The sequence below is a fragment of the Tachysurus fulvidraco genome, chromosome 6 (assembly GCF_022655615.1).
Source record: "Tachysurus fulvidraco isolate hzauxx_2018 chromosome 6, HZAU_PFXX_2.0, whole genome shotgun sequence".
Lineage (NCBI taxonomy): Eukaryota > Metazoa > Chordata > Actinopteri > Siluriformes > Bagridae > Tachysurus > Tachysurus fulvidraco.
In genome coordinates, this window is record NC_062523.1 from 7,986,090 (window position 1) to 8,010,866 (window position 24,777).

Consider the following 24,777-nt stretch of genomic DNA (forward strand, 5'->3'; position numbering starts at 1 on the left):
ATGTAAACAGTTAATTTAAAGTACAGGATACTATATTGTTTATCTGATTATCAGTTAGACTTCTTATCATATGCTGACATTTAGTATCTGTGAAAATATAATTACAATATTATTAATAATAATTACAACAACAACAACAACAATAATCATCATAATCAAAATAATAAATGTAATAATAATAAATCATAATAATTGAAAGAAAGAGAGGAAAAGTAGAAGCAGAAGATTAAAAAAAGTGTTGTTTTTAATGTTGTTTCTAAAACTGTATAAATATGTAGAATAAACATTGCAGTGAGTGACCGGTTTTTTATCAAGTATAGTTAAGAAATTTCTTGAAGGATTAGTTGACAAAGACTACAAAGAAATATTTTTTTAATTTTCAGTATTTTATCATATTCATAAAATATTATTTTATAAAAACATTTAATGTTTCATTTTAAACAAGCATTTGTTAATTGTTCAGCGATCATCAACAATTAGCATTTATTCAAATGAATAACTTTACAAATAATTTAAACATTTATTAAAGATGTGTATATACAAAAGTATGTGGAGAGCTGTCCATCACATATGATATGTGCTTCTTCCCCAGACAATTGTAGAGAATGTTTTTGTATGCTGTAAAATTACAATTTACCTTCACTGCTACTAAGAGACCCAGTCAATGTTCCAGCTTGACAGTACACATGAACACATTTTGCCAAGGCTGATATGGAAGATCTCACATGTCCTGCACTTAGCCCTGACTTCAATCGCACTGAACACCTTTGGGATGAACTGAAACACCTACAGTACTGCCCCCTCACCCAACATCAGTGCCACATTAATGATCTTTCTGTGTGTATTTTATGTATATAACTATGTTTTGTTTTGTCATTGTTGTTCAATCAAATGTCAGCAAAGCAATGCAATGGATTATGCATATACAGGTAAAGTGTACCTGCAATATTCTTCAGATTATTCTCAATCTTCAGATATGATATTGTCCATAAACTGAGTTAAGTCTCTCAATATAGTTGGTGCTCTGATTGTTGTTCATTCCTCCTCCATGTGGCTTTTGACAAACAAAAGAACATTACATAAATAAATCTTACATAATGTTTACATAAAATTACATTGTTGGTATAACACACACACACACACGCATATATATATATATATTATATATGCGTGTGTGTAACTATATACGGTATTTGTAAATGTATAAATCAGAACTTACAGTGATGTTCACTTTCTTTTTCCATTTCCTGTATGAAAAACTGCAGTTTAATGCAGCATAAAATGTAGGCACTTGAAATTATAACTTTAAGATCTTAAATCAAGATTTATTATTGTTTTAACAAAATTAATGAAGACATGATCATTTACAGTACCTGTGAATACACACAGTACAGAAGATGATGAGACCAATTGCAACAGCTCCTGTAACTGAGGTGAGTGTGAAGACTTCGGTGTTTAGCTTTAATGGTTGTGTTGAGTTACCTACAAATTCAGATAAAAGAAAGCAGTTAATATATGTCATTTATATTAGGCACAGAATTATGCAATATTGTGCAAAATGCTTTAAAATTTAAATTAATCATGTTCTCCAATAAAAATATATTACAAAACTAAACAAGTCGATATGTGTGAGGACGTGATGGTTCAGTGGTTAAGAGAAAACGTAAAAGTATTTCACTGCATGTAATGTGTATGTGACAATTTGAATATGACATGACAACCATTTTCCTATAAAATGTATCATTAATCTCACATTTTGTGAGGCTATATAAGGAAATTATCTGGTATGTTTACTGAAAATATGGCTGATTCTGCCATAGTTGTGACACTTTGATGGTCTTTTTTCCTTTGAGAAAATAATGTTTATATTTCCAAAATATTTTAAAATAATTTAATAAATCTTTAAAAACACATAAGAATGAGTTAAATCAATTTATCAATAACTGAATTCTCTTTAAATTATGTACAATAGTCAGACAATTTAAACACCTTTAGCAGTATTTACAACTGAAACACTTTAATACTGTAGTTAACTCTGTACAGGGCATGGCTAGTTTTACTTCCTTGTCTCCTAGACACAAAGGATTCAGCCTTTTGATCAACACTTTGGTAATGCTATTAAAAACATTTAAGATTTATAAAAACATCTATTCACTTTAACTTGTGGTTCATTGTGTATAAATTAATCAAAATATTGACTTAATCCACTTACTTAATCTATAACATAATATGATCCACATCATAGATAATTATATGTGAAAAATGTGGAAGCCAAAGAGAAAAAAAAACAAAAACACATTTTCCATGGTAGAACCTGGACATAGTGCTATACACTTTACCCATATTTTTCAAAATATGGATACTGTATAACTGACTTTTACTTAACAAGCTTTTTTGCTTTAAATTACTATGTCCAGAAAAGTGAGTGAATTGAATACGCTATGCATGTGGCTGTGTTGGAGGCTGAAAAACCTTTTAATTTATTTGCACTTGCAAAGACTCACATTAGCCTCCCCATATTTTGTGTCCATTTTTCCTGGTCAGGGTCTCACATGATATATCCTGTGAGAACCAGACATGAGATAGGAATACACACTGGATTTGTTACTAGTCCCTCCCAGTCAGAATCTTACCAATGGCCATGGTTTAATGTAGCCAATTTCCCTACTATCATGTTTGGGATCTAATAATATTGGAGAAATCTTGAGAACCTTGGGAAAATCCAGATGAGAACAATGAGAAAATTTTAAACAATGTGCAGACAATACCGCAAGGCAATAATTATACCCACCATGCCACCTATTTCCATTCAAAAGAGGGCACAATATTGATTCTTAAAGAGCACAAGATTCTCCATAGAATAAGTCCAAGGAATCCATTGTCTGGAGAAAGACTCAGGAATATGTCTAAAGAAACCACATCAGCCAGAATTAAAGAGGACAGATGGTTATGACTGTAATTGTGGCTGCATGACCAAGTGGATGGTTAAACCATTTTGTTTTCTTGAAAATGTATGGTTTATTAACTTTTAAAGGTGGATTAGAAAATAAAGGTTATTATTATTATTATTATTATTATTATTATTATTATTATATAGAAGGGTTGAAAATCATTATATTTTGCAAATGTAGAATTTTCCATATTATATATATATATATATATATATATATATATATATATATATATATATATATATATATATATATATATATATATAGAGCTTGCCTTGACTAGGTTCTCTGGTTTCCTCTCACTGAGTTTCTTCAAGTTTAGTTGTCACTTATCATGTGTAGAAAAACAGTATTTTGGTCAAAAACAGATTTTTCAAACCTTTTGAATTACCATCTGTTACCATCAATATCCACTCCTTGTCAAATGGAAAACATGAGTATAATCCTGCATCTGAAGGCTGTACATCAGATATCTGTAGTTTTCTTGGATTTTGTGGGTCAACATACATCCTGTCTGATGTGTAGCTGATCACAGTTTGGTTTATTACTGGGCTGTAGTTAAAAAGAAGAATCTTGTCTTTACGCCAGCCAATATCTTCAGATTTACTAGTCCGATTTCCATCACAGTGTAAAATAACATTCTCTCCCTTTGAAACATTTCTGTTCATCTGGTTTTGAGTATTGATCTCAAATGCCTTGGTACAATCTGTGGGGACAAAAAGATTTTTTTTCAAAATTAGGTTACATTATTAATGTCATCTTAATACTTGAAATCAAACACATGATATTGTTTATATAACCTACCGATTTTAAAGTAAACCATGATTTTAGCTTGAGATTAAGGTAAAAATATAACCCTGAGCAAACATGCCCGATTGAATGACATTCATTATTAGGTTACAATATTCCCCAGTTTACAGTCCATTGACTCACAAAGGCTTGGTTATTTTAAAATATGCATCCCTGATTAAACCAATATGAGATCTAATTATGTCCATTATACTATGACATCCACTTTTAATTTGGTTAATTTACTACCTCCACACTGTTGCAGAAAAAGTACACTCACCAATGTATTACAAAGACAATCAACATAAATCGAATACACTAATATGAATCCTTACCTCCACATATTAGAAGAAACACAGTGACACAATGTACAAGATGCCAATTCCTGGTTTGAATAAATGCCATACAAGGTTTCATGTTATTAAATGTTTCAAAAATGTTCTCGCTTTCAAGCTCAGCCTTATGAGATAAAGGATCTGAAGTGCATGATGTGCATCACTACTAGAGAGAGGTGTGAGAGGAAGTGGGTTTAACAAACGGAACATAAAAAAAACTGACTTGCTTCCCTCGTCTTCCCCATGAGATAAATAATACAACTGACCACAGTTGTGTACAGTAAGAATGATTTTTATTTTCAAGAGTTTACTATTATTTGCCATTACTATACTCTGAATTTAGTGCATGAATGCTAAACATATACTAATTACAAAACTGTATGGGGAACACTGATGGAGTTTACTTGGCTGTAATGTCAAACACCCAAAGGTCTCAGTGATTATCTTCCAAAAAGTACATCTACACCTACACGCTTCCTGAATCATCAGCAACTAACACTAAACATAAAATGATTTATTTCATCCTTATTATATTTATTCAGTATCTATATATTGCTGATAAATACTGGAGATTATTAAATTTTGAAATACTTAAAAGACCATATGACCTAAAAGTTTTATATTTAATTCCTGCATTTTTTTGTACAAGCTAATTAGACATTCTATGGGATGATGAACATAAAATATGTCTTTTTAGTTTGAGTTTTAAATGATTCTGAATAGAATCATTTAAAACTCTAACTAAAAAGACAGATTAGAATCTGAAAAGCTGAATAAATGTAGAATTCTTTATACACACTAAATTGTTCGTTTATATAAACAATAATGTAAAAACACAGCAGAATGGAAATTTTCATTTTAGGTTGGAAAATCTCTCTCTTTCCACTTATTTCTCTGTAAAAAAGACTAATTACATAAATCCAGAGCTTTTGTTTGTTGTTTACTAAATGCCTATTAGCATAAATATAGTACTTTAGTCAGCTACTGTATCAGACAGTGGCACCCCCAGAAACTTTTAACTGCACATACAAATTAACCCAAGGTTAAGATATAACTGCAGCCTGCTCTATTGTCAGGTGTTAATCTTGCCATCCCTTGCAGCATCAGCATGTTTCTAATATCTCTATTTGTGTGCATGTTCAACTAGCACGTCTAACCATTACTCTAACCCTAACACTTGCCCAGCAGCAGAAATAGCTGCAGTGTAAGAGATCTAATTATCTAACACAAAACCTACATACATTTCATTTCCATCAATAAAAGCTTATTAAATTCAATCTGAGAGTTATGGTTTTAAAACAGTTTTTTCTAAACAAATAATTCATGAACAGTTTTCTTTAAACCGTTTTTATAGCAAATGAAAATGGCTTTGTCTTGGTGTTTTACAAAGGGCAGAGAAAAATAGAGCTTTACTGAAAAATATTGATATATTACAATATATATTCATTTTAATGTTAATTTAATTTTTTATGTGTTCTTTTTCAAAGGCATCTTGTAATCTGAAATAAATAATATAATATAAGCTAAGCGTGAAAAAGTTTGGAAGACTTTTTGCAAAATCATTCTATGCATGAACACATTTATGACAGGTATTTGCATAACATTAAGGAGATATGTGCCAGACAGGATGTTTATTTCATAAAATGAGTGGGCTTATGTAAACAGAAAGCAGACTGAAACCTCTTTTCAGCTTCTGCATATGACTGCAAGTTGTATGTTGGATTTGTAAGTTCAATTTGGAGTATTCTGGACTAAATAGTAGCTGGAAACTAGCTCTCTTTTATGCAAGAACTGATACTAAAATTTGAGCTTGATCACCATCCTGTTTTGCAAATTCAGAAGAAATATTTTGGCCTCAACTTGTTGGAAGGACCTTCACGTGGTTATCTAAAACACTACTATCTTCACCTACACATTTCCTGTAGCATCAAAAGACCAATACAAGCAACAAAAATGTCAATCTCGATGTGCTAGTTCTTATCTTATATCTCTGCTTTGCAAATATCAGCAAACATTTTGTATTTAAATATCAGTCAGACTGACAAGATATTTTATTAAGTAGATAATATTTTGCCATATAACCATTTTTTTCTTATTAAATGAATTATTTTCCCTTTTGCAGTCGTAGCTCAAGTGGTTAAGGCTCTTGGTTGTTGATCGGAGGATTGGGGTTTAAGCCAAGCTGCCACTTTTGGGCCCATGAGCAAGGCCCTTAACCCTCCCTGCTCCAGGGTGCTGTATCATAGCTGCCTCTGCACTCCAACCTCTTTAGTTGGGATATGAAAAGTATTCCACTTTGCTGTATGTATATGTGAAAATAATAAGGCTTCCATGCCCCCATTTCATTAAATGAGCATTTGACTGACTTTTTCTGCAGTGAGAAAATAAAAACTTCCCTTTTTATTGCAAACAGCATAACACAAACATACAAGAATCTCTTTTACTGAAGACACTAAACTGTTACAAAATCCAGATTTGACTGTACAGTAAAAGGTCGGTCAGTTTATATGTTTATGTCTAAGTGCATGTCCTTTCAGTATGAGCATAACAGGTTTGTATATAAGGAAGTGATGACACTCTGTAAAGCAGTACAGTTGTTGGGGTCTAAAGTTGTAGCCATAAGCAATGTTATATAAGCTGGTCATTTTATAGTCAATGTAGAAAAACTAATACAGGCAAAATGTAAAAACAAATAAATTATAGCTTGACTACATTATAATCTGAGTTGAATACAATGGAATAAGTGAAAGGGTGGGTGTTTTATAAGCAAGTGTGTACATAGCTGGAAAATCACACAGGAAGTCATATCAGAGCGTTGATCACAACGGATTTTTACCAGAATTCTGACCATCTCCAGCACCAGAAAAAGATTCACAAGTTCAAAAGCTCATCTCAGCTCAAGTTCTAAATCATCATGTTGAACAATATGAGATGGGAGAACCAAAAGTCTTAATGTGGCATGCACACTCAGTGTAGATGTCACAGATGGGTAGTACATACTTACATTCTGGTTAAAAACATTACATTACAACAAAAAAAGCAAAATAAATAAATAAATTATATATATATATATATATATATATATATATATATATATATATATATATATATATATATTTATATTTATATATATATATAAACATTTTATTATTTATATATATAAATAATAAAATGTTAGGACAAATCTTACAAGATGATGATTGTTTTTTATTTACATTAATAGACTTACTCATAGATATTTGTGTAATAAAGTCTACAATAGACAAAATTCAGACTGCTCAATGACATAATGCAGTTTTTATCCTTGACCTACATAGTGAATGTTCCAGTAGACCATACGTCACACAGTACTCTCACGTGAACAAATCTGTGAAAAACAAATTCTTATATTAAATTATTAATAGCATGCAAAAGGCAATAGAACCTAAATTACAGTAAGTTTAACTAAAGGTGGTGTGTTAGAAGAAGAAAAGCAAGCAAGTGCATGTTTCCAGAGCATTCACAAAACAGCATGTTTAAGGGGTCACTGAATCACATGGGGAGCAAAACCTGCCATTGTAACCCACCTGGTTTGATTCCAAAGAAAGAGCTACATTCACACAAATTGCTAAAAAAAACTTTTTTTTGCTGCTATGATAGAAAGATGCATCACAGCTTGCTGTGTATATGGGGCTGTGTAAAAAGTAGAAAGGGAACTGCTATAGGACATCTTGAGGGAACTGCAACCCACATTTAGTTAGTCATCTGATAGGAACAGTGAAGTCTGTGGATGATCTCACAGCAATTACCCAAAAGTTACTCAGTGTGTTCCAAAACAGCTCCATTGCAGTCTAGGACATTAATGATTCCACCTCTAAAAAAATGGAGTACTCAGTCATAATAGACACAGGTAAAACACATTCATTGGTACAAGAAGCAGATTGTGAGTTAATTATAAAGGATAAAGTGAAGCGAGAACCCAGAAAATGACACACCTTTAATGTTTAAACCAAAGGCTTGCTTAAAATTAACCGCAAGCTGCAGTAAATACTGTAGTCAGATCCCTGTCTTTATACATTATATATAACCATGACCTGTCATTTCCTTTGTTGTAAGTTTGGAATTATGTATACTGTAAGTGTGGATTTCCAGGTCACCCGCAGCTTCCCAAGAGAGCTTCCTTTTCCACTCCCTACAATGGGTGACAAAGTATAATAAACCTTACCTATTGACAAACATGCAGCTTTCAGTGGTAAGATTCAATCAAACTGGTGGAATGACTAGGCATAGTAGATTCTCCTAGTGAGCTTTTAAAACATCGGCCAACACTTCTTAAGGAGGAAACAGATGGCATGCTGAAAAATGGCAACAGATAGTTTACATGCAGAAGAATGGACGACAACTTGAAGAACTAATCTGGTTTGACAACAACTTGAAAAGCCTATTCCAAGTTTTCTAGAATCACGGATCGCCTAGGGGATGACCCAGAAACAAGCTTCATTTCAGCTTTAAAGCATCAAATCCTCTAAAAACACGAAAAACCCTATTTACCTAGTAAAGTTTATACTCAATATTTTTTTAAGCCCACACACAAAGCATAATGATTCATAGCCGTCATACTATTAGAAATTTTTTTTGGAGAAAACTGACCTAGGTGGCGCTAGACCAGTTTTTCCCTTACCTTTAGACGCTTCCCTTTCTTCACTGGGGTAATATATTCCAAAACAAATATACCACAAAAATCCCCACAGGTCCAAGGAACTGGAATCTGTAAGCCTTTTAATCCAAAACGCGCCGCAAATATTCCGTTTGTGTTCCGAAAACTGGAAACAGTAGTGCGCCCATCATCTTGTTTTGCCGCTCTAACTTCTCATTGGGGGCTTCAAAAATTCTAAATTTACGTCAAGTTTATAGCCCATGGCCTAACGGATCAAACAAGTCCTCACTTGAGCCAATCGGTGCTTGTATTGCAGGGATAGACGGCTGAGAAGCCAATGATGTCATGACATCATTTTTGGGAACCCGCATTTGACTGACAATTACTCCTTCCAATAGCAACGAAATGGGCCGGGACCTATACAGCTCTTTAGCCAATAAGCAGACGATTCCGATATGCAACATGCCGCGTCTCCTCTGCCAGGATCTGCGTGAAAAAGCAGCGCAGAAGAATTCTTGCGTAATCCCTGACCTTATGTCCCTCTCACAGCTCAGGGTGTCAAGTTACAGGCCTGTTTTCACACCAGAGTGATAGACAGAGAGTCTCTGCTTGTTTTAGGCCTTTCAAACTGAGCATGCAGTCTTTTAATTCAAAGTTATACAGTAAACAAGTACACAAAAACGCTGGACCAGACGACCATGTCCGTAGAAAAATATTTTTATTGAAGCCATTTTTGGGTCTTTTGACTTGAAATTTTTTTTTTGGTGAAAGCCAAGACATGTGGCTATGACCCTCAGTTGTTATTTGGTCCCTAACATGTTCCAGAAAAATAAGATTAATCAGTATATCAGGTAAACAACCCAGGCGGAAATGAAAACCTTCCATTCTAGCCTCTGTAACTTTGTGCTAGTAAGGCCTAGAATCTAGTTTCTGAAGAAAGTTTCTAGAGAATCTCTTCTTTCCAATGAGACCAGGCTCACCCCTGTGTGACTGTGTATGTGGGAGCTGTACCACTTTTTGTTGGGTAGGTCATGTAGGTGAAAAACCTGCAAAAGAGGGCCAAGTCATAAAGAGGTTAAAAAGAAGAATCCTACCTGGCATGGTCAGAAAATTTTTATATATGCTTGACAGCAGATTCTGTCCTGGTTGAACTTGACTATCAAACATTTGTAGATCTAGACTGATGTCAGTGATCCAGAGGCCATAACTTTACCTAGTTACAGTCTGTTTGTCTGTCTTCTTATTTATTTCATATCTGATTAATATCTCATTTAATAACCACAACTTTCCTATAAATCAAGAGAAAATCAAGAAAATTAAAGCAAGCTGAGAGCACAGACACATGTTTCTATATAGTTTTTACTTTTATTTAACTACCTCCTTTTGGTTATTTTTTTTTAGCATTAATTCAATTCCTTTTATGTTTGAATACAGGACAGTTGTAATAAGCATTTCACTGCATGTCGTACTCTGTACAGTATGTGTATGAGACAAAATTTGATTTGATTTAATTTCTGTATGAAACTGTTGGAAACACCATGTTGGAAACAGAGAGAACATGTTCAATCAGTTGACTTTACTCAATAAGTGGTCCTAACAGTGACACTCTTCATTATGGAACATTTGCTGCCAGTATTGCTGCTAGTTTTTTCTGCTACAATACACAATAATTTATAGTTTATAGCCCATGTTCTAGGCATTTGTTGTGCTTCATTTCTGTAGTTTTCTTCTCTGTATTTCTTGTTTTTTCTCATAATAACATGGTGGTCCATCTACATCATGGTCCAGGAAGAATGACTGTGTGTTCTATTGTATACAATCAAAAAAGAAAAAGAAAAAGAAATGACAATAAAAACCCACTTGACTTGACTTGTCTATCTATCTGTCTATCTCTCTCTCTGTGTGTGTTTGTGTGTGTGTGTGTGTGTGTGTGTGTGTGTGTGTGTGTGTGTGTGTGTGTGTGTGTGTGTGTGTGTGTGTGTGTGTGCGTGTGCGCATGTTTGTGCACAAGTGTGTGTGTTTGTGTGTTTACACTTCTGCATAAGAATATGTACCTGTAAGTAAATAATTTTAAACAATTAAAACAGTATAATTTGACCATATTAGAGTTGGGTTGAAATAACATGCCTAAATTGTGTAGTGGTGTATATTCGTGACAGTTTTCTGTGTAACAGTATTGTTTACCACATCCTGAGGAGCGAGGGGTTTCACATGCTCTACCCCACCTCCAAGGTTAACTCACAGTACATCAATTGCACTAGAGGGTTATTGTTTCTAAAATATTCTTTAATGATGTTTGCTTGCATTTTATTAGAAGCAGACCAGACTGGAGACAGTCTGTGGAGTATGTGAAGGTTTATTTTGCCATCTCAACAAGCCTGTGTTTTTTCTTGAATGATAGAGAATTCAATGAGGTGCTGTCTTTATCTGGATCTAGTCTTTTGCAATAGTGTATGGTAAAGCAAGTGAAACAGCACACACAACCTCAAGTTAATAAAATGCATTAAATGAGCATTTGGCTATTTTCATATGTTGGGAGGCACAACATTTGTTTATTTTATGATTTGCTGCCCCCTAGTGGCTTTCCTGTCACCTGAGCACATATAGTATATTAAGATCTGAACACATGGATAGGAAAAGTAGTAATTATGACCAAAATAAAGAAGATCAGGCAACACTATGAGTTCAAATAAGTTTTATGTAATAGCAATTGCATTAAAAATATAAACTGTTGCATATAGTCCAAGGTATTTGCTGTCTTTTGCTAAATATTTGCTTAAATATATTTTTTTGCATCATAAATTAAATTAAAAATGGGGAATGACTGCTGTTGGAAATTGTTTGGGTTGAGATTGACTTTAGGATTATTGCACACAAAACTGTACTGTATATCATCTAATAATTAGGTTCTCCTGGAAACTTTGAGCTTAATATATTAGATTTTTGTCCACAGCCACAGAATAATAATTTTGTTGTTTTTACATGCTTTCCAGCTTTTCTCTTTGGATTTTGGACTGATTTAGTTTTTTGAACTTGAACCTCACTTACAGGGGCGGACTGGCCAGCTACTGTAGAGCACCAGGACATTTTCCAGTGTCCTGGGGGTCGTTCTGTCCTTCCTCCTGAGCAGACAGCATGGTTTGACATATGATATGATGAGTGAATGACGGACCTTCAAAATCTACGAATCAGTATTGAAGTGGGAAAATGCCAATACATGACCCACCGTCATAAACGAACAGCCTCTTTGGCTATATCTGACAATCAAAAGTGGTGTGCAAATGCAAAGAAGAAGCTGGAGCATGGAGTGGATCATAAAAGAGAGTAGTACGGTGAAGAGCCCTGGCCACAGACACAGTATTATGCTGCAAAATGACAGAAATTTGAACTATTAAGGGAGCAGGTTTGTCAAAATTACCAGTACAAGCACGCTCTGCAGCCCATCTGCAGCATGGCTATTATTACCTAATAAGTCCACTTGCTTTGTGTACAGTCTTTACTGGGAACCTTGGCAGATAATGAATTTGCATTATTATGAAGTTTATCATTTTTGTGTTCATGTGTAATTTTCACCTGTTAAAAGCAACTTTAGAAGTTTTACATTTGATATTTAAAAATCCCCAGATACCCTCAATATATATTTTAGGATCTGCTGACCCCCAGTGGCAAAAATACAACATTTATGCTTTTTTTTTTTTGTTAATTTCAAATAAGCATTCAACTGACATATATTTCAGAAACAACACAAATATAAATACAGAAATGCCTCTTTAACTCAGTCATTAAAACAGTTGTTAGCTGTAGAACATACAAACATCTGCTTCCTAAAGAACATGCAAAGGTTTTAAGATCCAGACTTCTGTTTCTGTAGAAGGAAGAACTGGTGACTCTGTAAAGTAGTAATGGTTGATGCTCAGGATTTAAAGCCAATGGAAAAGTTATCTGAGCTTGTCACGGTGTAGACCTGTAAAAAATAATGTATAGATAGATAGATAGATAGATAGATAGATAGATAGATAGATAGATAGATAGATAGATAGATAGATAGATAGACAAGGTAGGTTGATGGTGGGAAACTTACACAGATAGTTATCGTCTCACTGTAATGGGCAGAATCTTTATATACCTTTGCCTAGTTACACAAAAAAAAATGAAAGTCAAAGTTCATTATCATTCATTTATAACTCAAAGATTTAACAAAACCCAAAGTTTACCTTATTTAGAAATCCTTTCTAGGTTAGGTAACTAGAGTTGATCAGAATGTTACATGGAATTCATCAGTAAATAAAAAACATTTTGATAAGCACACAGTTCCATATTCAGGACATAAAACAAAAGAAAATAAAACTCAACTTCTCGTCTCAATATTAAAGAAAGTAAATTATTATTAGTATTTTTTTTTTACTTCTAAACTTTTAAAAATGTTACATTTAGTATTAATAGATTTTTGCAGGCAGATAATTCATAGTCTTTGCATTTTCCCCACTCAGGGATTCATTTAATTAATATGAATATTAACTCAGCATTGACATGTCTACAGCTTTATATTTAAAAAAAAAACTTACAAGCTCATTGCTAGATTCAGTTGGATCAGAGGCTGCTCTTTCTTTCCATTTCCTGCAAAGAAATGCAAATTCTTTATTCCTTGAACCAATCACAAAGTAACAAAAAGTGACATTTTTTCTTTCCATCCTGATAAAGTGGTAATAATGGTAGTGTTATTCCTGGGTGTAAGTTGTGCTATAATTACTAATACAAATGGAGAAACAACAGATGGTGGAAATTGGCAATGAATAACATGATTAAAAATTAGTAAAAAGACTAATGCTGAATATGAGGGCATTCAATTTATCACATTACATTTAGACCTTTTTGCAGTATAATTAAAATTATAATTTTGGTGTCATCATTCCTCCTCAACAATAACTTCACTACTACTACAACTACTACTACTGTAGACGCCATGTTAAGTGTACTGTATGTCATGTGACTGTGGGAGAATAGGCGTGTCAGTAATTATGTAAGGTTAAAACACCTGTGTGTAGCTTTGGAAGCATGGAGGTGAATGCAGGAGCACATATTTTTTGGTTGACCGTATAACTGTATAATAATAATATATTCATTGAGAAGCAGTATTGTTGAACTTGAGCAAATCACTGTTAAACATTGCTATATTGAAACAATCTTCAAATGGATGGAGAATAAACAGCAAACTGCAAGGGCGATTAACGTGTCCCGATTTCATTACTTCCCACTCAGCTTCTTGTCGGTTTTAAGATTATTGTGCCGCTACTACTACTACTACTACTACTACTACTACTACTACTACTACTACTACTAATAATAATAATAATAATATTTGGTTTGTGGTTCTGATTTCAAAACTCCACTAAAAAGCACACACTGTCCTGTGTATTTATTATCCTGTTTTATTGATCTATTAATTTATTTTGCATTCACATCACACTGCTGTGTTATTGCCCTTAATGAAGTCATCTCTATCATCTGTATCATTATTTTTTTAATGAATGCAATATATACTATATACTACATAGTGTTTAATTGTCAAAAACCTGCTATTTCGATGAAATTTAAACGTTGAACTTTTTATAAAATATCTCTCACCTGTGAAGACACACGCCACAGAAGAGACAAACTGTGACACACACTGTGCTTACTGAAAAAACTATGTAGAATGGCCATATATTGTCTTGTTGTATTTCTCTGTCTGAATTGGCAAAAGCTAAAAACAAATACAAGATAATCAGTAATGCATATTTTCACCAAATATAATCTATAATAATACAAGTATAATTACCTCTTTTAAAAATTACATAAGTTATTATGCTATTTCATTTGATGAAACTGAACAAGACATATTAAACACATTAAAAAGAGGATTTAAACACCTGCTATAGTCAATATCCACTCCTTGTCGAATGGGAAACATGAGTATAATCCTGCATCTGAAGGCTGTACATCAGATATCTGTAGTTTTCTTGGATTTTGTGGGTCAACATGCATCCTGTCTGATGTGTAGTTGATCACAGTTTGGTTTATTCCTGGGCTGTAGTTAAAAAGAAGAATCTTGTCTTTACGCCAGCCAATATCTTCAGATTTACTAGTCCGATTTCCATCACAGTGTAAAATAACATTCTCTCCCTTTGAAACATTTCTGTTCATCTGGTTTTGAGTATTGTGCTCAAATGGCTTGGTACAATCTGTGGGTTAAAAAAGTAAAGACAACATTTAACATTTACTTGTGTGCTTATATTGCATATAAGCTATATGACAGTAATTTTCATTTGGAACTGTGAGCACAAACATGTTAGATTTAATGTTCAAACAAACAATCACATAAATAAATGACCACATTTGTACGGTAAATAATGAAATGATTATTATCTACACTGTAGTCCGATCTAGAAGCCAGTTTGTTTGTGCAGGTATTTTACTGCATAACATTTAATTTGTCTGCATGGATTATATCATTAAATCATTGAATAACCTTCATTTAATTTGTCACCGGAACTACAAATATCTAACTCGTACAGCAAAGGACTAATTTAAAACTGAGAAATATTGAATATTTACATAAAGCTTGCAATTTTTTAACAGCCAGTAAAAAAAAAAAATTCCCTGATAGCTAGTCAATTTGTATAACAGCAAAAAGATGTCTTACAATTACAGTGTTTGTGTAGAATTGCAGATAAAACAAATAAAGAATTTCTTATACTGTATATACATAATTGCTACAGTCTTGACCAACATTTTTTTTATGTTACTACTGTAATAAAACATTCATTTATTTTTGTAATTGTTTTTTCCAACTACACTTCTAAACTTTTGTACTCTTGTCTCTTCATTTGTGACAATTAATTTGTGACAATGACTCAACATTAAAAGTGTTTTGCATTAAAACTCAATGATGAATTCTATCCCTTCATAATAATAAGAATTTAATATTATTGCAGTAAACATACTGCAACATGTATATACCTAGGTATTTTTAAGTGCAAAAATACCAATGTACACCCAGACATTATAACAAAAATGTCATTTAGGCTGTGTTGTGCCAATAAAATGTTATTACTATATTTGAAATACACTACTCATATAAATAGTCGTCAGACCATCAATGAGCAATACACACCCAAACAAGTAGTGAAAACTAAATACCTGCACAAGACAACCAAAACATGATGAACACCAAATGCTGCATTCTGATGTTTATGATGATGATGATGATGATGATGCTGTCAGATTAAAGTTGCGTCTTACACATTGTGTAGTAGCTAAGGTAGAAGTTGAAAGGTGGTTGGCTTTAGAGACACTACAGAGCAAGCGGAAACAGAAGTTAAGAAAAAAGTGCAACAGAGAGCAGATGAAAGTACATGTGTCCAAGAATGGTAAGAGGCACTGAGTTTCTGTAATTGAATTAAATATAACAATTCTTTTTATATCACAAAATACTCTATATTATAATAGTGTGATTATTATTTTTGTTATTATTATTATTATTATTATTATTATTATTATTATTATTATTATTATTATTAATAAATGTATCAAACATGCTAATAGGTGAATTTGTACTGGTGATGCATATAGGTGAGTTCTTGACTCACACACCAAAATTATTTCATTGAAACAGGCATTTCCTTGAAAAAAAAATTATAACCGCTGTAAAGTGCAACAGAAAATTGTTTCTCAGAAACTAGCCTCAATAAAATAAAGCCAGACCAAATGTACATTTCTGTAGTGGTGTACATCCATGGCAGTTTCCTGAGTTACACAATTGTTTACCACATCCTGAGAAGAGGGGTTTCACATGCACTACTTCAGCTCAACACTCCAGTCTTGTAGGACTGGAAATGAAATCTCATTCGAATTCATTAGCTTTATTTTTAATATAATTTGTTTATAATTATTACTTGATATGTGCATTTTCTTTGTAACTTAATTAGCTGATTTAAAATGTTTAGTGAATAGTTAATGCCAAACTCTTATTTAAAACTTTATGGTAACAACCACCTTTGACAAGGCTCTGTTCAGCATCAACTAAGAGCAGTCACATTGCCATCCTGCTGAAAAGTACTAAATGAATAGTCTGACATTGAATTGTTCCAGAAGGAAGTTATTTTTATTTATTCAAATCAGCAATACACCATGATAACCAAGCAAGTCCTAGGTGCCATTTAGACTTCTGAATGTACTCACATCTAGCATCCTTAGGTCTACCGTGTGCATAACTGGGCAGCCGAACCCCTGTATTATCCTGAACTAGATAACTTGGTAAAACACCTCCAAACAAATGCCTATATCCACCAAAGCCTTCCTTTGAGGCCTTTTGCGTGTTTCTCTGAGCCTCGTTAGATCTCTGAATCACATCGGAATCACATCCCATTCGGAGATCTGGGGTCTCATTTATAAAACTGTGCGTAGGATCCCTACTAAAAGTTTCCGTGCGGCCAAAAAATATTCTTATTTATTATACAGTGTGTATGCACACCTGTAAGCAATGTTCCCGCAGATGTGCGTACGTGAACCAGCCTCATATCCCGCCCTGTACACGCCCATTTTTACACGCCCATTACACGCTCCACAACTGTGCGGGCACGAGACTGGACCTCGTTATAATGAGTTTCCTCTGCGCTCTGTGGGTTTAAAAATGGGGTGAGGAGCCAGCGTCTCAGGGGGTATCCACTGTCGCCTGCAGGTTATATTCATATTAAAAGCTACATTAAATAATTTTTTATATTAAAAACAAAATTGTTACAGTTTCTACTTTTTAATATTGTTAAACATAAGCAAATTCATTTTCACATGGTACCCTTATAGCAACATGAGTGCAGTCAATTGCGCCGATTACATTTGGGAAACCAGACATTGCTACAAATTGCATTTTAATTTCGGCCTGTTCTTGCACAGTGTGAGGAACCTGATGTATCGACTACCCATATAAGTATACCATTCAAAACGACAGATATTATGGCACTCAGGGACGGCTGTGATATAGGGTGAGATGATAGATTCCAATAGAATTAATTCATATACAAAAACGTACTAAACCTTTTTGTATATGCTAAAAACAAACCCTAGCCGGCCGGCTCTCCCGTCCATTCTATTAGACAACGTTTGCTCCCTGGATAATAAACTGAACTACATCCGACTCGAACGCTCTACACGGCGAGAGATTAGAAACTGCTCCGTGTTTGTTTTACGGAGACGCGTCATTCAGCTGGATGGGCTAACTTCATTTAGAGCCAACAGAAATGCAGCTCTGTGCGGTAAGACTCGCGGTGGTGGTGTGTGTGTTTATATAAACACGAAATGATGCAAGAACTCTGTGCTTGTTTCTACTTAATGCTCATCGTCAGTGGAGTTTGTGACTGTTAGATGAAGGCCATTTTACTTACCATGGGAATTTACTACTGTTTTCATTGTCGTATGTTTTACATTTTACCGAGTTTTACAGCTAAAGAGGCACTAAGTGAGCTACAGTATATACGGAGCTGTGATCTGCAGAATTTTCACCCCAATGGACTGTTTATCATAGCCGGAGATTTCAACCATGCAAATCTCAAGTCAGTGCTCCCTAAATTCCATCAACATGTGGACTTTGCTACAAGAGGCGAAAACACGCTGGATCTTGTTTATACAAATATTCTCGGTGCGTATCGTGCGGAGCCCCGCCCCCACCTCGGCTACTCAGACCACATCACTGTTATGCTAATTCCAGCATACAGACCACTCGTCAGACGCTCAAAACCGGTTCTGAAGCAGCTGAAAACCTGTCCTGCAGGAGCCACCTGATTCAACACAGCACATGATTGGGAAGCTGAGCTGGCTGGGACTAAACACCTCCCTCTGCAACTGGATCCTGGACTTTCTGACTGGGAGACCTCAGTCAGTCCGGATCGGAACAGCATCTACAACACCACCACACTGAACACTGGAGCTCCTCAAGGCTGCGTGCTCAGTCCACTGCTGTTCACTCTGCTGACTCAAGTCTGTGCAGCAATGCACAGATCAAACTATATCAACAAGTTCACAGATGACACGACTGTGGTGGGTCTCATCAGCAAGAACGACGAGTCAGCATACAGAGAGGAGGTGCAACAGCTAACTACCTGGTGTAGAACCAACAACCTGTCTCTGAATTTTGATGAAACTAAAGAGATAGTTGTTGACTTCAGAAGCGCACAGATACCCCTTTTCCACCAAATAGAACCAGATGCTGGTTCAGAGCTAGCACTGGTGCTAGTTCAAAGTTGGTTCCACTGGCGAACCTTCTAAGAACCGGTTTGCCTTTCCATCGGTTAGACAGCCATCACAGAGCCGAGTCTGACGTCAGTGTATACCTGTCACGTTACACAGCAACTTTAGCAGTGGCAAACACAAACCGTCTGTACCTTTACCGTTAATGCTCATGGCTTTGTGAACCTACATTAGCATCCAAACGCGGCGAATCCAACGTGTACATGCAGCTCCATGTAATTTGTATAAATGGAAGTTGTAATCGAGAAAGTACATAACGTTATTTTATTAATAACACAGAAAAAAGTTAGCCTTAGCATGTAGCTAACTACTATCATGTGTGCTGATAATTGATCATATTGCGGTAAAGTAAAAGTGTATTAAACATTAGTATACTTACGGTACATTATCAAATGTGCTAACAGTAGCCCCGCCCACAGCCCCTAATGCAAGTGGTTCTCAAGTCTAGACTAGCAACCACTTTTCCTGGTTCCCGGTGCTTTAAAAAAAAAAAAACTGGTTCTAAATTAGGCTCTGGCTCCAAACCAGCACTCAAACTGCCTCGGTGGAAAAAGGGCAAGAGTGACGACTCTCCGCTGAACATTGACAGATCATCGTTAGAGATTGACAAGAGCACCAAATTTCTTGGTGTTCATCTAGCGGAGAACTTCACCTGGTCAGTCAACACCAGCTCCATCACCAAGAAAGCCCAGCAGCGTCTCTACTTCCTACGAAGGCTGAGAAAGGCACAACTCCCTCCCCCCATCCTGACCATGTTCTACAGAGGGACCATTGAGAGCATTCTGAGCAGCTGCATCACTGTCTGGTTTGGGAACTGCACCATCTCGGATCGCAAGACCCTGCAGTGGATAGAGAGGACAGCTGAGAAGATCATTGGAGTTTCTCTTCCCTCTATCATGGACACTTACACCACACACTGCATCCGCAAAGCTAACAACATTGTGGATGACCCCATACACCCCTCACACTCTCTTCACCCTCCTGCCGTCTGGAAAAAGGTACCGAAGCCCTCACAACCAGACTCTGTAACAGTTTCTTCCCACAAGCCATCAGACTTCTCAATAACTGAACTGTACTGTACTGAGCACAACATACACACGCACATCATCTGTATGGACTGAACAGACCTACACCAAATACACACACTTCTAATACAGTATACATCTATCAACTTGTTTACATGCTGCTTACATTCATCAAACTGTTTACATGCTTACAGTTTACAAACGGTTTACATGCTGTCTTGCACTTTTTTGCTCTTTTTTGCTCTTTGCACACTCTGTCTAACATTTCAGTCATTTTGCACATACTGTACAATATTTCAGTTGTTGCTGTTTTTGCACAATCTTATACACTATCTCAGGGACCTGCTGCTAAGAAACTGTGTTCATTCTAGAATTACTGCACGCAATATTGTCTGAACTTACAGTTTTACATACAGTATTTACACTTTTTGTTTACTGTCTTTTGTGTATTGTCTTTTTTGTATTTTGTGTATTGTCTTGTAACCTTTTGTCTGCACTGTCTTTTGTTCTGTACTGTCTTGTCTGTCTTGTTCTGCACTGTCTTGTCTTGCACTGTTTGCACCAGGTTGCACAGTTGCACTTTATGTGGCTTGGACTACTTACTCAGTCCTAGCCCTGTCTTTGTTTTATGTAGCATCATGATCCTGGAGAAACATTGTCTCATTTCACTATGTCGGAACTCAGAGCCGGTCTCCAAGTCGACACATCACAGGGTGATCTCTTCTCTTAGGCCTTTAGTTAAATTTCACTGTTAACTCTATAATTACTACAAAAATACTGAGAAAACTCCTCAGACCTGGATGAGAATGAGCAAACTTCTTTATTATGGTCAATCAGCCAACAAATTATAATTTGCCAAATTCAAAGTAACAAATTGCCAAATTCAAAGTATCAAATTGCCAAATTAAAAGTATCAAATTGCCAAATTCAAAGTAACAAATGAAAACCCCCAAAAAGAGCATGTCATGCAAAATCAATCAAGAAAAACAAGAGCTCTCGTGACGTCCTTGCAAAAATAAAAACCACCCACCTTGACCCGCGGACACGGGCACGCGCCCGCGTGCGTGCGCCCCCACACGCACACACACACCTTCGCCCCCGAAGAACCAAAAAAAAAACCTCAGATATCTTCTCAATATATACCCTGGCACTCCTAGGAGCCCAGGTGCCATATCACCTTATTTACCGGAATCATCTCCTATGTTTTCTAAATACACTGACCCAATTTCCCCTTATTTCCCATTACCTTTCACCCATATGCCCATTTATGGATTTTCCTCCCCTTATTTTTCAGGGCCTAGGTCTGTGGACCACTGTTTTTTTTCATTCTACATAACATGTTATTGCTATGGACCAAGGTCTGAGAACCATGGTGTTCTTCATTTTCCATAACAATTTATGAGCTAAGGTCTGGGAACAATGGTCTTTTCCCTTCTACATAACAAGTTGTTATTACAAATGTGCTTTATACTTGGGCCTAAATGGGCCTAATACTTTACTTTGGTTATAGTATTGTAAGGAATAATATTTTAATTATTTCTACTAAGATTTTTTTCCAACATTCCCCCCTGTGAGACTGTAAAGTCTCACCAAACTTATGTTGCAGTGTTCTGGACTACCTTGTCATTTCCACTAACCCATATATCTATCTAATCACGACGACCTCTACCCCAACTTACAACAACTTACAACATTCCCCCACAACGAAAACAAAAAACCCATAATACATAAAACATAAACACAATAACATAAAACAGAATATTACTCCCCCACAATGAAAACAAAACCCATAATATATAAAACATAACGAACACAATATCATAAAACAAAACATTACTCAATGTCCACAATTCACACATGCTCTTTCTCAGAAGGTGAGCCAGGAGTGAGCGAAAAACCCTCCAGATGCCAAATTTGAGGGAAAATTCTCACTCTGCCCGCATATATAGCGCGGCAGTGAAAGCAGTGTCACCAGGGTCACCGAAACATACAGCATAAACATACTAAAGGTATGGTAAACATAATAAACAGACAAAAAACACACAAAAACAGTTACAGGGCATAAGAAAACTAGCTGTCCCTACAACCACCACCAATAGTAATTGCGATGCATGGTTTAAATCCACTGTGGCGAGGGGGATGCGTAGGGATCTCCAAATGTCATTGTGGCGATAAGCGTGGAAAGCTCGAGTTATGGGAACAACCGCATCCGAATCACCCCCTGTCCATGAGTCCATGAAAGTGGGTGGCCCTTGCATATCCTGTAGACCTTGATGCACATCTTTGGTGTGAGATGTCCAGAGTTTATATACACAAAAGAATAACATACAGTACTGGTGTATGGCGGCCTGCCGTACATGGTGGGAAATAATATACGCATGTGCATGTCCACGTCCATATGTCAAGGTCACACAAAAGGAACGATGTACCTCATATGTGTGTACCTGCAAAAACAATCCCTTGTCCAGAGATTAATCATTCTCGTGGCACGAATGAACCCACAGTCCTTCAGGGAGGACTAAATCTGCATGTGCAAGGATAAGTGACACGGGGCGTGTGTCCTCAAGCAACGTGAACCAGGTGTCAGCCGTCGGCGGGGAAGGGTATGTTAGCCAGGTGCAATGTGGTGATACACCCAGGTCGAAGTCCCCCCAGATGAAGTCAGACAGGTCTACCTCGTTGTCCAGTTGGATGCACGTGTAGCAGTAACCGGGGGCGTCGAGGCGACAAGCGACACTCCGTGAGCTCGCCTCTAACCGGGCACAAGTGCGGGGTCGCTGGACTCATCTCTGGTCACTCCACGGGTTCGACATAGCCTGCAACAAAGCCTTACAGACAACAGAGAGACAGGCAATAGACCAGTAGACACAAAATACCAACACTTATTACATAAGCATATGTACAGAAAAGTTTGTGTGTAGTCAGTCTGGATTCAGTCACAATTAAGGCATTAAGGCCATCACCAGTAATATGGTGCCTCGTGTACACAACACTTATGAAAGATATACACACATAGGGGATACAGACAAACAGGGACACACACCAATATGTTACAGTCCTGTATACGTGCAACCAGTTCCAGTCCGAATCACTATTGTTCTCATCCAGCAGTGGGAAGGAGTCTGGATCCAATTAAACCAACATACACTGATCCTCTTGACTTAATACATAGTGGAAACTTCTAGTTAGGCCGCATCTGAACAGTCATATCTGTAGGGATTGGCGCGGCTACCGGCTGATACGCACAGGATCTACTTATGTTGCCCATCCATTTCGGCCCATGTGTTCTGGCTGCTGAACCCAGCAGACAAAGTGCAGGACATAGATATGTATCATTATATGGAGATATATCACGCTCGTCCTAAATATTCCACCTTTCTCTGGCAGAATTGTAGCTTCTCTTTACTAAACTTGTGCCCGTTGTTTGCTAGGGCCTTCAGTACTGTTATTGAATCCTGTACACATTGCTCTTTCGATTGGCTACAAATCAGTAAGTCAGGCTCTCCATTTGTAAATTCACCAGATCTCTGGTCAGTACTTGGTTGAATATTGATGGATTTTCACAATATCCTTGTTGCTCTTAACATGTGAATGCAAACAAGTGCTGAGAGTCAGGGTGCAATGGGACATTAAAAAATGCTTAACACAGATCAATTACTGTATACCATTTTGTTCCCTCTGGAATATTTGATAACAACATTTGTGGATCCGGGGCCATTGGGGTCTCTGCCACCACTATCTGATTGACTGGTCTCAAATCGTGGACCAATCGCCATTTATCTAATTTTGGCTTTCTGATTGGACAAAATCGGAGTGTTGCACTGACTTTTTGTGGGGATTAAATCTCTTGCGTCCACTAGCCCTTTAATAGTTGGTCCTATCCCTTCCTCTACTTGCTTAGACAATGGATACTGTCTCTGATAAAGTAATGGTACATTGGGTCTAACCTGTATTTTTGCTAATCCTGCTGACTTAACTAGTCCTACATCTGTTACATGTTTTGTCCACAGTTACTCTGGGACTTGACTTAGTGCTTCGTCTACTTCTTTCTCTGTTGACTCTTACTTATCTGCCATCTGTGGCATCTGTATCTCTACTTCTACTCTTACCAGAATTTATGTTTGTTCACTGACTTACTAACATGGTTGTGTATGATTACATGATAACATGATTGTCCCCTAATCTATCCTTAAAATCTCCATCTTCTGACATATGTACTATAGGGTCTTTAGTCATGTTCCACTTCACTACCCTTTCTGCCTCTTTTATCTTAGGCCCTAAATCTTTGGATTCAAAAACCTCGCCCGATCATCAGGGAGATGTGGGAGACTGCATCTCCAACTTGATACCATTCTTGAATCTGCTCAGGGAGTACAGCATATGTAGCTACTCCTTGCTGGCCAATTATCATGCTGTGCGTGCTGATGTGATATTTTCTTCCTTCTAGTCGTTCTTATCATTATGATGCATATTCTTCATCTTTTCCCCCTTCATCATATTTCAGGGTACAATGCCATGGTCCTCTAGCTTCACGGCAATCTGGTCGTATGTAGTTTAGCCATGGTTTCCATACCGAGTATTCTTGCCATATTTTTTGATGTATCTTTGTCCTTGACTTCCATCCAATATACTTTGTCCAGTTCTGTCATTTCCTTTTCTTGGCTTACTACTAGGTATTGTCGAGCTAACATTTCTGGGAGTGTTATCCACACTCCTGATGGCCCACAGTGTATTTTGGCTCTTAATTTGCAGAGCACATC

At 36.2% G+C, this 24,777-nt stretch overlaps 3 protein-coding genes across 8 annotated transcripts in view; all 3 read right to left on the reverse strand.

The window, feature by feature from the left end:
• The window catches only part of LOC113640955, an 80,852-nt gene that overhangs the window by 31,418 nt on the left and 24,657 nt on the right, over positions 1 to 24,777 (reverse strand). The gene's annotated exons all lie outside the window — the stretch shown is intronic.
• On the reverse strand, positions 306 to 4,231 carry LOC113640952. Of its 4 annotated transcripts, none has more exons than XM_047815426.1 (5): positions 4,076 to 4,231; positions 3,331 to 3,657; positions 1,374 to 1,482; positions 1,220 to 1,259; positions 306 to 1,054 (listed from the first exon to the last, which is right to left on the reverse strand). In XM_047815426.1, exons 1-5 carry the CDS (start codon positions 4,155 to 4,157, stop codon positions 971 to 973), a joined length of 642 nt encoding a protein of 213 aa, XP_047671382.1. In that variant the 5' UTR covers positions 4,158 to 4,231; the 3' UTR covers positions 306 to 970. The 4 variants fall into 4 exon arrangements, with proteins under 4 accessions (XP_047671382.1, XP_047671383.1, XP_026999307.1 ...); XM_047815427.1 differs by having other exon boundaries at positions 307 to 1,054; positions 3,343 to 3,657; XM_027143506.2 differs by having other exon boundaries at positions 308 to 1,054; positions 1,220 to 1,247.
• On the reverse strand, positions 11,420 to 16,077 carry LOC113640954. 3 transcript variants are annotated; one of them, XM_027143508.2, is made up of 6 exons: positions 15,891 to 16,077; positions 14,621 to 14,932; positions 14,337 to 14,454; positions 13,277 to 13,328; positions 12,793 to 12,843; positions 11,420 to 12,675 (listed from the first exon to the last, which is right to left on the reverse strand). In XM_027143508.2, the coding sequence occupies exons 1-6, from the start codon at positions 15,931 to 15,933 to the stop codon at positions 12,625 to 12,627; spliced, it is 627 nt and encodes a 208-aa protein (XP_026999309.1). In that variant the 5' UTR covers positions 15,934 to 16,077; the 3' UTR covers positions 11,420 to 12,624. The 3 variants fall into 3 exon arrangements, 2 of the variants coding, with proteins under 2 accessions (XP_026999309.1, XP_026999310.1); XM_027143509.2 differs by lacking the exon at positions 12,793 to 12,843 and having other exon boundaries at positions 15,891 to 16,074; XR_007140953.1 differs by lacking the exon at positions 11,420 to 12,675 and having other exon boundaries at positions 12,703 to 13,328; positions 14,337 to 14,439; positions 15,891 to 16,069.